We start from the raw sequence: 18949 nt of genomic DNA, 5'->3' as shown, positions 1-18949 counted from the left end.
CTTTCCCTAAGGAAATGCCAATCCTAGATCGTTTGATTGGAAAAGAAACAACTTATTCCCTGTTACATGATCTCTTTTCCAGAATAGAAAACTACGGCATCTGGCTCCTTTGTGGAGGCTAGTGCAAGCCTGGCGCCAATACCCAGCAAGGGTATTGTCACTGACACTTACGAACAACTCGTTAACGACTCATTGCATCCACACCCTTTGAAAATACATGTGTTACGACCAAACTGCAACAAAAATTTGTTTTGTTTAATAGAAAATGCATTAATATAAATTATTATATTAAGAGAATGGGAAAGGAAAATGTATAATCATCTTAAGAAATACAGAAATATGTTGATTAAATGTAATATATATTTGTAATTATAGAAAGTGTACTTATTTCTTCCATGAGTGAGAGACAGAGAGAGACAGATAGGAGACTGTACCCCCCGAATCCTGACATGGTAATCTACCCCAAAGCTGCAGCGAGCCTCAGATTACATACGTGTGTGTGCCTGGTGTACTCAGGGAGGTCTACGGGCTTGAACTAGGAACCTGCCTGTATGGGATTGCCTCACAGAGCATGGCGTTTTATGACCGGGTCACCATCTGACCCCCTGTAAATTTTTTTCTTTTAAAGACTCCTGACAACATAGGGTCTTTAACCTGATATTCCAAGTTTGCCTAAATCTGAAACAAACCCCATACTTTGTGGTAAAACATTGAGAGTATTCCCTTTACTGGTAAGAACAAAAAACGCCTGCTATCACTGCTTTAATTCAGCATTGTTTCTGAGATCCTAATCATAGCAGTCAGGCAAGAAAAAAAAAGACATAAGAAATAAAAAGGAAGAAATAAAATTTGATTATTTATGGATGATGTCATCAACACGACAAACCCCAAAGAGTAAACAAAACAGATCGTTGGAATCAATAAAATATTTAGGAGGCCTGTACCATCTGTGAAAAATATATACCCATCGTAGTGCCACAGTTAGTTGCTAGGTAGAACAGGGTTTGAGGGACCAGCAGATGGCCTAATGGTTATGTTGCTGGACTCCCACATAGTTGACAGTGGTTCGAGTCCTGGACCTGGTGGCTTAAACTCACAGTAGGTGCTTGTGCATGCATGCCCAAATTCCTGAGAGGAGAAGGGATTGCAGCGTGGCCATCCCCATCTTGGGGGTGATTTCTTGATTTCTGTCTCTGTCTCTCTGGCAAGGACACACACCTTATAGCAAAAATCTCTCTTAAAGAAAAGAAAAAGAATAGTGTTTGAGTCCTGGCCCGTTGACTTGAAAAGCACACGCAGTCTGCATGTTTCTGCCCAGCATCTTGATGGGATGGAGAGAGAGAGATAAAGGGTTGTGACACAGCCAGGCCCTTTGTGAGGGTGCTTTCTGCTTCTTGTGTGTGCATATGGCCTCTGGTATGAAATCTGTATTATCTATCTATCTATAAAACAGATATGTAATATAAATAGCTGTAAAACCTATATCTGTAGGTATAGATAAACACACAGACCAACAATAAACAGGAAACATAAAGTTTTGGTATTTGAGTATGTACAATAGCAATAATGTCCATAAAGTGCCCAAAGCATCTCTGGCAAGATGATAAAGTACATTTCTTTGGAAAGAAAATGATAGACCATTATGGAATTATGTTGCAAAAGTATTGTCTCTCTCTCTCGAGACATGTAACATGTTAATGAACTGGAAAACTTAATATCAAAAAGATGCCATTTCTCTTCAAAGTAATCTATAAATTCAGAGTAATCCCAATTAACGTCCAAAAAAACTGTGTGTGTATGTTTTATTCATGAGCTGATCTATTCTAATATTTACGTGAAAGAGTAAACATTCAAGAGGCAATTTATTGCTGAAGTACAAGGTGGGGAGGGAGGTGTAAATTCCCAGATAAATCATGAATTGCAATAAAGTTTTGCTGATTAGGACTTGTGTGATTGACAGGGGGTGATCATGGCAGAGAAGAGAAAGCCCAGAGAAGACCTGTCTGTAAGAAGGCTTGGTTTATGACAGAGAGCTTGCACCGCAGATCAAGAGAAGAGAGAGAATTTTACTGTAGGATGCTGAGCAAATTATTTATCCACATGCAAAACACAGATCCCCTCTACTTTATGAATTAATCAGTTCCAAGGTGATTAAAGACCTAGAAGTGAAAAGCCAATTTTAGGACTATGAGATTGAATATAGGGAGCTATCTCAATGTCCTCAACTTAAGAAAAGATGTTTTAAAGAATCAAAAAAACCCCGAATCATACAGTAATGTTTGATATGATCCAAGTCTCAAGATTATAATCACCAAAAAGAAAAAGATCAAAAGAGGATGAAAATTTAAATTGAACATGTGAAAAGTGTGCAAAATAAACAACTCATGCAAGTCATACAAATCAATTTAAAATACAAAATTTGACAGAAAAATGGACAAATATTTGAAAAAAACACTCTGAACAGAAGAGAAAAACTTAATGGCTAATAAATATCTGAAAAGATGCTTAACCACATCTACGGTCAACAGGGTGTAAATGAAAGCTACCCGCCACTTTGATAAATGAAAACCGCCACTATGGAGGGGGATGGAGTCGCGAAGCTCCCGGGTCACTTACACTGTGAGTGTAAAACGTCCTGGTGTTTTGGAAAGCTGTGGCATTGCTTAGCAAAGCTGAAGTTTTGCGTACTCTGAACCCCAGAAACTGCAGTCCTGTGAATATTCTCACAGATACTCTTGACAGTGTCCCTCAGGACACATAAACAAGAGTGTTCTTAGAAGCACTGTACAATGTAACACACTGTAAAGATACATGCGATTAAATGTAATATAAAAACATTATGATAATAATAAATAAAATAAGAAGCACCACCCATCCAGGAAACGACTCAGCTCCCTACGGGCTGTCTTCTTTCACTTAGCATAATGCTGACCAAATTCATCCGTGTGGTAGCACATCTCCGTACCCTGACGTTTTCACATTGGTATATGGATCTACGTATTTCGCTTATTTAGTCCTCCATGGCTGGGTATGTAGGTGGTTTCCAGCTTTGGCCATGATGTGTACTGCTCCTGTGAAGGTTCGTATGTAGAAAGACAATCACTAAAGGCCCCATAGTGTATCATTCAGGTGAAATATCCCGAATAGGGAAATCTATACACTTCTATAGATCTGCTTTTTTTTCTGCAGAAAATAGATCATTGGTTGGGGGTTGGGAGATAGAGGAGAATCGCTCTGACACACGGCAATTTTGTGATTTTTTTTTTTTTTTGAGGCAATCAAAATATTCTAAAATCGACTGTGGTGATAGCTGCACAGGTTGGTGAGTGCAATGAATCACACACTTGGAATGCAAGATCCATGAGTTATATTTTAATAAAGCTTTAACATTGTTTAAGATCTAGCGAGTGGACTGTGGATAGTGTTCTAGTCACATAAAATATTAAATGGCTGCGAATTTTTAAAGCTATTATAACAATTTGCCAAAGCATGGATTATATTTGGACTGTATATTGAGCAGTCATAAAACTGATTGTAGAAAAATAATAGTTAATATTTACATAGCTCAGACTATGCTCCAGGAACTGTTTTTCAAGTTTTCTACAAGTTAAATCACTTAATAATTACAAGAACATTACAAAGTAGGCACTGTAATTGCTTCCATTTTGCAGTTCAAAATGAACAGGCCCAGTGACTTTACAAATTTGAGCGAGATACCATGGGTTATGACTGGGAGAGGCAGTTATCAAAATCAGAAAGTCAGCATGCAGATATACACTGTAACAGGAATCTTTGGTCCAATAGCTCAGAGACAAGTGAAACCAAAGCGCTTCAAATGATATAAACACACATTGTAGAATGGAAAATAAAAATGAGCGAATGTTTAACCTAGAATTTAGGACATTTGTTTCCTTTTGGAGGTGTGAGTTTGTGAGCATGGAAAAGTGAGTGGAAACCTCAAAAGTAACAGTAATTGAAGAAACCTGAAAATGAGGACACACATCTGAATTATTTCATTGCTCTTTATACCTAATGCACATTTTATAACTGTTCTTTTGCATCTGATCAATATTTGAAGCAATTGAAAAAATAAATTAAAAAATGAAACCTTACATAAAATATTAGAAAAAGACTTCATGTTCCTTCCTCATAAAACTTTCTGGAGCTTGGCTGTTAGAATCCTCGGAAAAGTCCACAGAGGCTCAGCTTAACTGGATGGAACACTTACATCGTTTTAAGAATTCTTATCCAAACCAACAGCAATGGCAGCAAATGGCAGCACAAATGCACGTAATGCAGCCCACTCGCAGGTTACGCTGATGCCGATGGGAGTATCTTTGACTGGGTCCATATGCAACGCACATATGGTTTGAAAAAAAAAAACAACCCATACACCGTTAAGATGTACTATGATTAAAGTAAACAAAGTGGAAACATTGCAAGGCAGCAAAATTCTTCTCACTGGTACAAGATTTGAAAAACCACCACCCAAACGCAAGCTTTTACGCTCATTTCATGATGCAGAATATTTTCCCCACCAATAGAGAGTTATGGAAAATTAAGTTTCTCCATTCATCCTAAGTAGTCAAGATATTATCTCTAGAATTCGATTGAATCAGTTTTAAGCAACGAAAGTCAAATTATCAATTTATTGTTACTTTTTACATTAAATCCTGAAAGAACTTCTCCACTGTTGTAGTTACTTAAGACAATCTCTCCCCACTCTCTTTTCTATTTTCTGCTTGGTCACATTGCATCCTTTCCCGAGCTTAGCCCAAATGTCACCCCCCCCTGTGAATGCGGGCATCTTCTCGAATCCCACCACACCTTTACATAGTATTTGCTTCTAACTGTGCACTCCTGAGTGTCCTTAGCACTTTGTGCGCACTTGAACACCCTTGCACAAAGGACCCCTTGTTAGTATCCTGCTCCCGCACCACTGGGTATGTATTTGCTATCATTCTCAGCTAAAATGAATGTTCATCCAGGGGAATATCAAGTCCTTTAGATCTTAAATTATATCCCAAATATGTAAAGCAAAGGGCCTTGCATAATACTGTAACTGCGATGATGAGCGGAAGACAATGTTTGTTTCAGTCATTTATTGCTGCCTAACACACCACTCCAAATCAGTTGCTTAAAACAGTTTATTCCAATCTCCTCCTGGTTCTCAGCTGTGTATATTCCTTCTGGATTCCCTGGTGCTGTTTGGTCCAGATTGTCACAAGGCTGGATCAAGCTAAGTACCCAGGTTGGTTCCCTGACTCTCTTGCCTGGTGCCGATTGCCCCCAGCCTCCCTAACTCTCCACTAGGCATCCCCCAGGGTCTCTCTAGGTGGCTTAGGCTTTTCACAGCATGGCAGTTGTAGAATATGACTCAGGTGGAAGCTGGCTTCCCAGATGATGGCCAGAACTGGCTCAGTGTCCCTTCTGTAATATTCTGTCAGTCAAAACTGTTGCAGGCCCACGTAAGTCAAAGGAGGTGGAGACATAGCTTCACCTCTGACGAGGGAGTGTCCAGGTCATAGCACAGAAAAGCATGTGGGATAGGGGCTATTGAAGCAATCTTTGGAAAGTACAATCTGCACGCGTGTGAATGTTCCCTATATGTCAGCTGTAGAGCTAAACATGATGCATGCATTGTCACTAGATCTCCTCAGTAACCCTTGGAGATAGTGAGGAGTTATTATTTTTACCCTACAGACAAATAAAATGAGGCTCATTAAAGTATTTGGCCTTCTCATCATGGGAGCTAAAGAAATATTTGAACTTTTTTATCTCCTTGCATGGGTTAATCCAAAAGAATCCTTTCTAAGCTCTTGAAATCTATGAGAAAAATACTTTCCTTGCACAATGGTAGAGAGCGACAGAAGGCCAGGATAGAGAACCAAGTGGAGGCGTGGATAACCGAGCCTGGAGCCAGGACTCCGCTCTTGCTTGTGGCCTGTCTCTCTTCACCAGACATTCTGAAACTCCAGGCAGGCAGCCCTCTAGAAAAGTCCCTTTTTCTCTTTTCAGTGGGTACATTTTCCAAGGCTTCCTGACATTGGCCCCAAATCACATTGTTGTAAATCATTTTTTCATTCTGGTTTCAGGCTCATTGGATAACCACACCTTTTTATTGTTGATTTTCCTCTATCTTCATAGCACGGGGTTATTGGGTATGCATATATATATATATATATATATAATATAAGGTCTAGAACTGCAAGTGATCAGTGGTCTTTGGTCTGACCATAACTGCTGGCCCTTATCCTCAATTTCTCTGTACATTTACATAATCAAGTACTGTGTTATCATAAAATGTCATTTTGGATTCAGTTCTCCAAATTTTAGCCTAGCTCATAGTAGTCCCTGGGGTAGCCGCTTTTTCTTATTACAAGATAATAAAAACACAGCATCTTAATATTTGGGCATGGTTATATTAATAGAGTTTATCAAATTAGTTCACAATTTGTGTTGTTTTCTAGCAATGAAGGAATATAATGTATGCGATGCCTAAATAATGAAAGATTAATTAGCTGTAAAAATGACATTGTAACATTGGAAGATATTTGTGATATATTAAGTTAAAAAAATAAAATAGGATGCATAGTTGCATAAGAAACCCTAAAAGAAAATACTCAATAATGCTGACATTTTTTAACGGGTTTGATTAATGATTATTTTACTTTATGTATTTTTTTGCATTTAAATGGTTCTACAATGAATATGTATTACCTACATAATAACAACAAAGTCAAAGATTAAAATATGCAACAACCTGTTTTATTCTTTGTGACACTTCTAAAGATCATAACCATGAAAATTCCAACCTTGCAGACCGTCAGCAGGACACCGAGTTTGTTCAGCTGGAAGTCCCCCAAGTGGGGGTAAACTAGTAGAGCCAGCTAGTTCCATCACCAGCGGCCACTTTCGCCATTAAGAGAGAAAAGAAAAGTTACCTTAAATCCTCCATTTCCCCATGACCTGTCTTCACCGAATCTCAGATCCAAGCACACCTGCTGCTCCTGCAAAAGTACGAGCAGCCATCTCCCTCACCTCTGGCAAACTCTCTGCCTGGATCTCAGGCACCTTCTCTAACAGCTTGCAGCTCTTTAATTACCAGCCAACCACAAGGCTGGATCCTCGCTGTGTGACTTTGATAGCATCTGCGGACAGGCCTGGCTGGTCTGAGAGTTGGTTCATAATTACTTCTGGGTAAGTAGGAGGGCAGCCATAGCGACTCCACAGCCTGGTGTAGAGCTTAGATCCCAGGATGCCAAAATCACCGCTTCTTGGTTTTCCCTAGATTCTGTGGGATTTACACTTATTAATTCCTGCAAATCAAAACGAAGATGTTCCCTGAGGTTGAAAGCAGGGGTTGTTCACACATGTCGTGAGAGAAATTGATGAACTGGAGTTTCTGTGGAGTTTTGTCATTCATACATACTGACAGAAATGCTCTCCCTGGGGCTTCTCCGGTGTGCCAGACGTAGAGCCGGGCCCTTCCTAGGGGAGCTCATGCGCATCCCCACTCAGCGATGGAGTACATTTTATTGTGCAAGTTTTTGGTTTTAAAAAATTTGCCTCTACCCCCTGGGGGGTGATTTCTCGCTTTCTGTCTCTGTCTCTCTCTGTCTGTTTGGCGAGTGCACACACCCTATAGCGAAAATCTCTCCAAAAAAAAAAAAATGTGCCTCTAATAAGCAAATGGCCATTCAGTGTGGTGATGTGTCCTGATGAGAAATACGCAGGTACGATGGTCTGAATCCTCACGAAGCAGTTCGATGTGGCACGGGATGATGAACTGTGGAGTCAGACACATGTGGCCACCATCCCTGACTCCGAACCTGGACTGTTGTCCTTCTAAAGTGGGTCTTCTGTGGCAACACAGGGAAGAGTTTTAATGCTAAGCGGCCAGAAGGCGTGGCAGAGATCCTCACATGGAGTGACAGGCAGAGCGCCAACGATTTTTGTATTCTCTTTCCCCTTTCCTTCTCATAACTGGACTCCAAATTCAAGGGAGAAGGGTGTCGCAGGGAAAAACCATCATCTTGTGTAGAGAAATGTATGAGACTCACGATTAACACTGACTCGGACCTGCCTTTGCTGATGTCAACACACAGAGACATTTTCTCATTGTCTCCGAACTCATTGTCTCAGAAGGCAATGAGCTCTTCATCCTAAGAGTATTCCAGAAGAGTCTCTCAATTCTGCCTCGTGGAGTTACTGAGGAGCAGTTTATAAACATGTGTGAAAGGTGGATCCCATACCTCTAAGTCTCTCTTTAGGTCTAAGTCTCTATGTTACTGTTTGATTTACCATCAGAACCCTTCACAAAATAGGCAAATATGAAAGCAATACCTTCTCATGCCAGAAAAGAAATGTAAGGTTCTCATCAGGTAACCTGAACCCGTGTTCCTACATAATGATTGACTGTCACCATAGAATTGAGCAGGACCTGACATCACGCACAGCGCTGCTGGCTGGGGAACACCTCGGCACTGCCTCCTCTAATACAGCTAGAGTGTAAAGTTTAATCTCAGAGATAAAACTGCCTCATAAACCTGTATAGGTAACAACTTAAACATCCAACACCAAGGGCAAGATAAAATAAACCACCCTGTAAAACACAGGCCCACCATCCTTCACCCAGACTCCGTAGGTCCAGGAATTCGGAGTGTACTGTGGTGCCTGTTTTGCATACCGTGTAATTTTCCCAGTGAGGGCTAGAGCAATGCGCTAAGTGTTTGAACACACTAATATTTCCCTAGTGAGATGTGTGCAGATGCAGTAAGAGAGATAAAGAAATGTATGCAACTTTACCTCACTGCAGGTCAGGTCTGACTGTCAAACTGGTTACAAAAATCTTTCAAGTGTTTCAAAGCGTTTTGACTTTGAAATTATGAAGGCGGGACTGTAAACCTTATTTAAATATTATAGTAGCTTCAAAACACCAGGACTTTGAAGACAATTTAATGATTTGGGACAACGCTCATAATATAAGTTAGTATTACTGAATGAATGATTGAAAAAAGTTTGAGTGCTTTTTTTTTTTTTTTTATCTTAGAGAGATTTTAGCTATAGGGTGCGTGTGCTAGCCAGAGAGACAGAGACAGACAGACAAACAGAAAGTGAGAAATCACCCTCTAGGGGGATGGTCATGCTCCAATCCCTTCTCCTCCATTCTCTTCTATGGATCCTGGGCACGCATGCACACATGCCTGGTGTCATCAGTTTTAAGTTGCTGAGTTTGGGACTTGAACTGTGGTTGACTATGTGGGAGTCCAGTAATGTAACCATTATGCATCCACTGGTCCAGAAAACAGTATGAGTTTTAAAAGCAGGTTTCCAGGACCAGTCGGTAGTAGGATGGTTCTGGTGGTTGGACCCCACGTGGCTGATCGCACAGTTCAAATACTGGACCTGGCTGCTTGAGAAACATGCCAGGCATGTGTGCAAGCATGCTCAAAATCCTAGAAGGAGAATGGAGGAAAAGGAAATGCAGTGTAGCTTTTCACCATGGATGCTGCTTTTTCTCTATTTTTATCTCTTCAGTGAGTGCACTAACCCTCTCCCAAATTAAAAAAAAAATAGTCTTCTTACCATTTTTTTAACTTTATTTACTTTATTTTATTTTGACCAGAGTGGGACAGGGTGAGGCAGAGTGAGAGAGGGAAAGTGAGAAAGCAAACTGGCAGGTCTGGGACCCCAACCGTGGTTGACCATGTGGGAATTCAGTGCCCTTATCCATCATGCCACTTGCTGGCCCTGGCTACTTACAGTTTTAAATATTACACATAGAAAATGCCTAAGAGGGACCAGCAGATAGCGTAGTGGTTGCATCACTGGACTCCCACGTGGTCAACTGTGGCTGGAATCCCAGACCTGGCAGCTTAAAACTCATGCCAGGCATGTGTGTGTGCATGCCCAAAATACTGAGAGAAGAATGGAGAAGGGTTTATGATGTGGCCATCCATCCCTGGGAGGCAATTCTCGCTTTCCATCATTCTCTGTCTCTAAGGTGAGTGCACGTACCTTATAGCAAAAATCTCTCTTAAAAAATAAAGCCTAAGAAGTCTATGGCAAAGTAGTGGCTGTTTCTGGGTGCTGGAATAATTCTTATTTCCTTTTTGTACTTTTATAAATTTTCTAAAATTTAATCAAGGCTAAGGATAATTTTTTAAATGTTTCTCTCTTTCATAAGAATGAGAGACAGGACCAGCAGATGGTGTAATGTTTATATCACTGGACTCTCACAAAATCAACTGTGGTTTGAATCCCAAACCTGCTGGCTTAAAACTCATGCTGGGTGCATGTGCATGTGTGCCTCAAATTACGGAGGAAAAGGGATTGTAGTGTGGCTATCCCCCTTGGGGAGTTACTTCTCACTTTCTGTCTCTCTGGTGAGCACACTCACCCTAGGGCAAAATTCTCCCTTCAAAAAATAAAAAATAAAAAATAAAAAAGAGCAAAAGATGAAGAGAGAGAAGTATTTTAACAGCGTCTCCTTCCATAATCCCCTCCCTCAGCCTTCCCAGCTAGCTAGGATAATGGGTACCATTTTCCCTGTGGATCCAGCCTAGCTCAGGCAATGTCTTACCACCACTGGGCCACTGAACTGGCACAAAACTAGGGACAATGTGAACAATGAACAAAGCTAGCTTACTTTTACAGCAGTTCCCCACTTATTCATAGTTTCAAATCCCATGGCTTGTTATCCCTAGGTAACTTTGGTATAAAAATATTAACTGGAAATTTCCAGAAATAAATGATAACTTTTTTTTTTTTTGACAGAGGTAAAGGGTGAGTGTACTCTTCCAGAAATAAATGATAACTTTTTTTTTTTGACAGAGGGTAAGGGTGAGTGTACGCACCAGAAAGAGAGAAGAGAGAGACAAAGCACCCCCAATGAAGCTTGTCACATTGCAATCCTTTATCCTCCATTGCTCCATCATATTGCCAGCATGTTTTTTAAGTTGCTGGATCTGGGATTTGAACTTCAGTCAGCCATGTGGAATCTGTTTTCCCACTTATAGCTCTTACCTGCTGTGCTATGGGGCCAATCCAGGATTTATAACTGTGAAATGATTTTTATCACTATTGCTCTCCATGCTTTTATACCTTCCAGTCTTTCAGTTTCTGCCATAGAGTGCAGACATTCCCTACATATTGGGTGGGGACATACAATGCCTCTCTTTCATAGCCTGGATTACTCTGCTTAGTAGTAAATCTTCCATGTTTGTCCAGTTTCTATCAAATGCCAGGGTCTCATTGTTTTTTATGACTGAGTAATATTCCATAATATATATGTGCCATACTTTTTCAATTCATTCATGGAGAACAATGGTGATATTAGAGACAGTGCAGGAGGAAGGTGGGACATGGAGGAGGGAATCAAGGGGAAAAAGAAAGAAGCAAAACATGTTAGGGACACAAAATTAGAAAATATCTGTTGGAGATAATGTATAGTAATATCTTTGACTGATCTAATATACAGTGTATATTCATGATAGGAAAATTTATTTGGTATACGTAATGATATATAGCAGTGATCGAAAGTAAAAAATAAATAAAAAAGACTTTGATTATTATTTTTGTTATTAATCACTTATTACCTCTAATTTGTAAATTAAATTTCATCCTAGGAAGGTATGTATAGAAAAAACCATAATATTATTTAGGGTTTGGTACCATCTGTGATTTCAGACATTCAGGGAAGGTCTTAGAATGTAGCCCCTGCAGATAAGAAGGGACTATCATACACCTCTGTGGTGTATTTCAAAGTGGATGCTCTAGGTTACTTTCTCTCTCACCAGTCCCTAGTCTGGATGTACAAGAGCATCTTTTACTTGAGTTCCCAAAGGAGTCTGGCCAGTGTAGGGTCTTTGCTTACTGGAAAAGCCCGGAAGCAATTGCTCATTTGACCTGTCTCTTCCAAAGCACTCAGAACCACAGCATCGAAGTTCTTATCAGTTCTGTCCAGAATGATGAAGAGGTACTGGAAACCAAACCCCAGACTGTTTTACCCAGCCCCAGAAGCGTAATGGGGTGGCAGGCAGGTGTGTCTATTCTCTAAGAGCGCTGATGAATTGAGGAGTGTGGTTTGTGTAGGTTGATTGATTGTGAGGAAAGCTGCAAGTTGTGTCGCACAGAAAGTTAATGCAAAATAGTCTGCAAATTTCAGAAGTAATTTAGAATCATGCCATGGAAGCCCCTTCTTAGTACTTATGAATTTTCCCATTGCTTTCTGTGTATCACTGAAACAGCTTGCTTAATATTTGACTAATGCTGTCTGAAAGCAGTGTCTATATCTTCCTTGTCTTTAAAGTGAGGCACCTAGCTCATTGCCTGATATAATGTGCTCTCACTAAATAATGATTTTGGCTAGACTGATGCAATGATAGAGAAGTATGTGTGCATAAACTGATATTGTGTGTGTAATAAATACCTGTAAATATATGTAGTATGTATACATATCCATAGACATACAGATATGTATATGTGTATAATATCTATTTTTAATAAAATATTCACTCACGTTTATTAACTCATGCATTGTAAAAGTTCCTAATGAAAGATACCATGATTTAAATGTTTGCTTCTCCCCAAAATTTGTGCATAAAAATCTAATCACCAAGGTGATGACATTAGACTGAAAAAATATCCCCCCAAAATGAGAATAATATATGAGTAATACTAGATACCATTAAATGTGCAAATATCCAGGTAGTCAGAATCGCAGAAGGTGAAGAAACTAATAAGGGCATTGATAATCTATTCCAGGAAATTCTGGGAGAAAACTTTCCAAACCTAGAGAGGCACTCAAATATCAAGATCCAAGAAATACAAAGGACCCCAAAGAGAATCAACCCAAGAAGATCTTCTCCAAGGCCCATCATAGCCAGATTGACCAAAACCACAGACAGAGACAAGATACTGAGATTGGCAAGAGAGAAATGTCAGGCTACTTACAAGGGCTGTCCCATCAGGCTAACAGCGGACCTCTCATCAGAAACCATACAGGCAAGGAAAGAATGGGAAAATATATTTAAAGTATTAAATGAAAACTAATTTCAACCAAGAATGCTATAACTGGCAAGATCATCCTTCATATGAGAAGAAAAGAGAAAAGCATTTTCGGATAAACAAAACCTAAAATATCTACCAACGCCAGTCCAGCTTTCCAAAATGTCTGAATGGAGCGCTGTACCAGGAAAACTAAAGACAGACTCACAGAAATAAGAGTCCAAAAAACAACCATGAAAATGGTCAACTTCACGGTAGGGACAAGTCCAGAGTTGAATGCTAAATTCCAGAATTTAAACGGAAAAATTGGACCACAAGAGAGGTGAGTTTAATTACATGAGGCTGAACGAGTGAAGCAAAATTTTATGACTTTTGACTAAAACATTACTGATTTTCTTCTATGCTTTGTTTTTCAGGTTTCAGGATTTTTGTCTTCTCTTGAGCTGTTAATAGGTTCATCTACCTACTATTTGAATAGAATCCTAACCATTTTCCTGGCTTTAAGTTTTAAGTAAAGTTCTCTTAGCATTTTTTGATTTTGATTTATTAAAACTAAAACGCTTTTCTTAAAATTAAAAAAAAGGTATTTAAAAAAACCCTATTTAATGATTGTGGTAAGCTAGATAGCTACAACAAGGTGCTACTTTATAGTATGTTCATTTTACTCACTGAGATTTATGCCTAAGTCAGACACATGTTCACAGATATGTATATATCAGCTGAACTTGATATTGAAAATATTTAGATTAATTATGATATTTTGTGAATCAATAAACTGTGGGGGAAAATGTCATGGAAATCAACTATAGATACCAAAGGCAGTGCGGGAGGAGTGTGGGAAATGGCAGAGGGTGAGAAGTAGGGAATCAAGGGGGAATAAAAGCAAAACTATGTAAGAAACAGGAAATGGAGGGTGACTTGTTCATGATAACATGTATGGTAATACCCTCGATTAAGCCAATATGCAGTGTATTCTGCATGGGAAATCACATTTTGTATTCTGTGATGATGTTCAGTGGATGAACATAAAATAAATAAATAAAAGAAAGTGGGTCCTTTGGGTGATTAGATCACAATGACATCACTCTCATGAGGGGATTGGCGCCCTTACTGGAAAGGAAACCCCAGCGAGCTCCCTTGTCCTTCCTACTGTCTGAGGAACACAGCAAGAAGACAGCCCACCAGTCAGGGAGGAGGCCCTCGCCAGACTCCGAATCTGCCAACACCTTGTTCTTGGACTTCCCAGCCTCTGACACTGTGAGAAATAAGTTTCTGTTGTTCCGAGTTACCTGGTCTGAGGTATTCTGTTATAGCAGCTTGAGCAAACTAAGACAGGTGGTAAAGAATTAGTCATAGTTACACAGGATGTTTGGAATTCCAGGTTATAGAATTGTAAGAAATTCCAGGTTACTGATCCATGAAACATCATTTCACAACCCTGGCCACAGATTTAAGTTCAGTTGAGCATGGAAAAATAAAAAGACCAATGTCCAGGTATTCTTTGGCCTAGGAAAGGACATCTAGATTATACTTGGTTTAGAACTTCTCTGATGATTCTAATGTTTGATCAGGTGTAAAACCAACTACCTCCAATTAACCAGATTAATGATTTTCACAGAGAAGGTGGTGCTCCTACATAAGGCTTAACAGAACAAAGATCACTGTGTGCACCTGTATGTGTGTGAGAATGGGGATGGGGGGGTAGCTGTGTGTGCACTCGCACCAAGTCTCCTATGTGGCTGTCTGAGTCGTACCTTGGTGACTATTGTAAGGACACCCCTCGAGTGTGCCAGGAATGGAATAGCACTGAGAACTACTGTTCTGGTCCAGTGCTTCTCAAATTCTCATATGTCTCAGAAGCCACTGAGGATGCTGTACAGTGCAGGTTCTGATTCAACATGTCTGGGCTGGGTTGTGGCACCCAGGATTAGGCATTTCTTTTTTTTTTTTTTTTGCTATAGGGTGCGTGCGCTCACCAGACAGACAGAGAGGGACAGAGAGACGGATAGCTAGAAATCACCCCCCAGGGGAGATGGCCATGCCACAATCTCTTCTCTTCCATTCTCCTCTCAGGATCTTGGGCATGCACACACACGCGCCCGGCGTGAGTTTTAAGCCACTGGGTTTGGAATGTGAATTGCGATAGACTACGTGGGAGTCCAGCGACATAGCCATTACGCTGACTGCTGGTCCCCCAAGGATTAGGCATTCTAATGAGCTCCCAAGGGAGGCAGATGTTGCAGCTTGAAGCTGGATGAGCAGAAGGTCATAGATCAGGAGATGCTGGACCAAACACTATAGAGACTGAAAATTTCTGACCGTCCCGAGAGCCATGATGTCTTTTTCTATGTTTTCCTATGCAAAAATGCATCATGACTTTCCCAACGACCCAGTAGAATCTGGAGCCCACTACAGAAGCCTGCTTTTCATCTGTGGGTACCTGCTGGCTACACATTACTTGGTAATGTGTATAGGTATTGGAGGGAGGTTCTAATTTTAATATTTACTTTTCATTTTGGGACGGGCCTGTAGCAATCTCACATAAGTTGATGCAGCTGATCTGAAGTTGCATTAAGAGGAAGGAATGAAGAAGAATTTAAAGTTGGCTTGGGTGGGGGAAGGAAAAGAATACTTCGAGCTTTGGGAAAGAAGAAGAAGAAAAGGTTCCCAATGATCCAGCGAGGTATATTCCCAGTGTTGGGGTAGAAGGTAGTCAAATGTCTAGGCCCCACGTGGGCTCATCCTAAGAGGAGAAAACTAGTACCTGTGACGTGCGATAGTCTGACCTGTTCTCTGGTCCATGTATTGGCAGCTTCGTATCTGAGGTGATGTTAAAGCTGACATCATGAAGCTACCCTTTAGAAAGCCTGATGATAAGCTACCTTGAACAAGAGGCCAACCTTCGGACTATAAAACAAAGCTAGTTAGAGCTGTCATGGAGGGGAGAGACCTTTGTGTTTATGAATAAGACCATTAGCATGGGGTGGGATCTCTGAAAGGTATGGAATCAGGGATTGAAGGATATGGATACTCAAACACAAAGCCAGATGGAAGTTCATCACAAATATTGCTGAATTGTTAAAGGCCCCCTGGACTTCCCCCAAAAGGGGGAGTGGACTAAGAAGCTTGCTCTGGGGGATGGAATGATGGCCTTATAAGGATGTACAGATTGAAGGAGAAGATTCACCTGGCACAGAGATGCTTGATGAGTTTGATTTGGGGTCAAATGAGGAACCTGTTTGTGAACTGCATAGCAGCAAGTCCTTCTGCACGTTCACAGCAAGAGGGAGAGCACACGCTCCCCTGCCCCATGGCCAGGTCACCCACGCTGTGGGTATCTGTGGGCAGCTGTGATGTGGGGGCAGGGATGGCACTAACTGCTGCCTCAGGTCTCTCTGGATCCCAGCTCTGCACCCAGCACCCACCTGTGAGATACAGCCATTGCCTGGTTACCTTGCACTGTCCCCAAGGTCCTCTCTAGGATTAGGGATCCTCCTTCCCCTGACCCAGGCATTCTTCCTCCCTGAGGTCAGATACTGCTGTTCAAAGGGTGAAGTAACTTCTCAGATATCCAGAGAGTCAGATAACTTCCCCAATTTACAGCTGTAGAGTGACAGGCAAGGGATTTAAACTTGCCATTGTACTCTGACATTCATGTTCTTTCTAGTACGATCACTCTGCTTCTCATTTCTCACTACAGGAAAGTGACGATGCTACCTTTCCAACTGGTGAAATTAATAAAGCAAGTAAATAGATAAGCAGGTTGATTTTAAAATGAATGCACCACATCTTCTCAATTTAAAAGCCTTTCGTTGCTTTATAAATATTTCTTACATCTTTGACACTTGCTATCTTTTTTACTATACTCATCGACATCCCCTACTGGGTGGATTTCGGAATCAGGTATATGCTTGGTTATTCTCCACTCACCACATCGCTCACTCTGAGTGTCCACAAAGAGAAAGTTGGGTTCTAGGTTCTCTCCTGCATGAGCCACTGTCCTTTCCTTGCACTTTCAAGCACAGGGTGCGAAGCGACTGATGGTATCACTGGATGCTCTTCTGGCATCCCAGTGCTGAGATACGACATCCAGGCCCTGCCCCAACCACACGCCCATGCTGGAAGGGAACAAGTGACCTGTCCACAAAATATGCCGTCACTGTAAAAGTGGTTCTCTGGACACCGACGCACATCCTCGGCCCCGTCTCTAGAGAGATCCCCCCCTCACTGGGCACCTTGGCATCATTTCTTAGTTCCTCTCCCAAGATCTGACGCCTGTCCCAACTAAGAGATGGGACTTGGATGCACGGTGATGTCACATTACTTACTGCCTGTTCATAGTTCTTGGCACCCGGCAAATGAGAGGGATCTTCAATTCAGCCTGTGGAAACAAAAGCAAACTGGTTACTGGACCTTACCCATCATGGTTTAATTCCAGTGAACACGCCACTGTCGCTTCTTGTTAAAGTCGGATACAGGTGCTAGTTTAGAGGAAATGATGGAGAGAGAATCAATCAGGTTGATAATTGGTTTATTTCTAGAACCGGGTGGGGAGGGGATATTTTTTTCCTTGACATGCTGTCCTCTTTCTGTCAGCATTCATCCCATCTGCCCCCAGGAGCTGAGCCAACATACACTGCGCCTGGTTTTCCCTGGCTCGCAGTTGTGAGCGTCCCCTGGGCACCCAGGGCACGTTAGTCCAGGTTCCACAGGCACCGCTCTGGGGACTCCACGGGCTCTCCAGAGGATGTGGGAGAAGGAACGCTTCCCATGTCCAAGTGTGACTTTACTGTGAAATATTTACTGGAAGTTACATTTCTTTACCACTTCACATAGAAGGCTGCATTTTATTTGAACTTGGTATTCACCCACATAGGAGAGACCATTAGCCACATTTACTATATACATTAGCAGCTGAGACCCTGGGAGTATTCAATAAGACCTTTATATCAATGATTGCCTTTAATCTACTCAAGAATCCTGGCAGGCATGAAGAACGTTTCTCGCTGTTTCAGCTGGGGTTTCAGTAATACGCAGATGGTAGTCACACACTGGGCAATTTGGGAACAGTTTAATGGAGATCTTGTAAACGGTGTGGGCTGGGGGGAGGGACTTGAGAGTGTGGTGAAATATCTGCTGGTGGTAACAAAGGGACACTGGCTCCATGCCTGGGCCCGGAGGGTCAGGGCGAAGTGGGCATTGGGGTCTAGAGACAGGGTGGTGGAAGAGGGTGGTGGCTTTCATCTGAGAGACCCTAGGGAGGGCGCCGTGTGGAACCATCTCCATCTCACGCTCCTGCTGCCCTGCGTCTCCAACTGCTGACTCCCATTGACCAAACTCAACAGGGAGCCAGGGTGAGGGCCCATCAATACCACTGATGTGGGTTATGCCTGTCAGACTCTTAGGTCTCCCAGCTAGTGTAGCAGGGTAGAGAGTGGGCTTCAGAGTTAGAGAATGAGGTCCAAGGAAGTAAAATTATGTGCCCAAGACCACCCATTTGCAATAAGAGCCCAGAGCCAAAGGACTAAGAAATTTTGCTTCCTAACCTGTCAGCATACTGTACCCCATGGGGCCTTAGACACTTCTGGCTCATTCTGCCATCTGTTCATCCATCAATCTAGCCATTCCTCTCTCCACCCACCAATTACTGGAAACTTACTTTGTGCAAATATTGTTCCTAATGAGACACAGACTCTGACTGCAAGGTGCTCCTAAAATTAAATATAATTCCAATTTCTGCATCCCTTTATAATGGCTGTTATCAAAATGCTTTGTAAAAACAGATACTTTTGGGGGCCAGCAGGTGGCATGGTGGGTAAAGGTGCTGGACTCCCACATGGCTGACCCTGGTTCAAGTCCTGGACCTGGCGGCTTGCTTTTTCACTATCTCTCTCTCATTCTCACCGCCACTCATTCTCTGGCTCCTTCCCTTTCTGGT

General features: G+C 41.6%; 1 protein-coding gene across 1 annotated transcript in view; it reads right to left on the bottom strand.

Annotated features, from left to right (window-relative positions):
- The window catches only part of CLNK (cytokine dependent hematopoietic cell linker), a 197428-nt gene that overhangs the window by 163311 nt on the left and 15168 nt on the right, over positions 1–18949 (bottom strand). Inside the window, exon 2 of the mRNA XM_006168107.3 lies at positions 17340–17392. Within this exon, the coding sequence (XP_006168169.1) occupies positions 17340–17350 (11 nt within the window). The 5' untranslated portion in view covers positions 17351–17392. The remainder of the gene's footprint in view (positions 1–17339; positions 17393–18949) is intronic.

This window comes from Tupaia chinensis, unplaced genomic scaffold (genome assembly GCF_000334495.1).
Source record: "Tupaia chinensis unplaced genomic scaffold, TupChi_1.0 Scaffold145561_1, whole genome shotgun sequence".
Classification (NCBI taxonomy): domain Eukaryota; kingdom Metazoa; phylum Chordata; class Mammalia; order Scandentia; family Tupaiidae; genus Tupaia; species Tupaia belangeri.
This window is presented reverse-complemented; position numbering and strand designations above follow the sequence as displayed.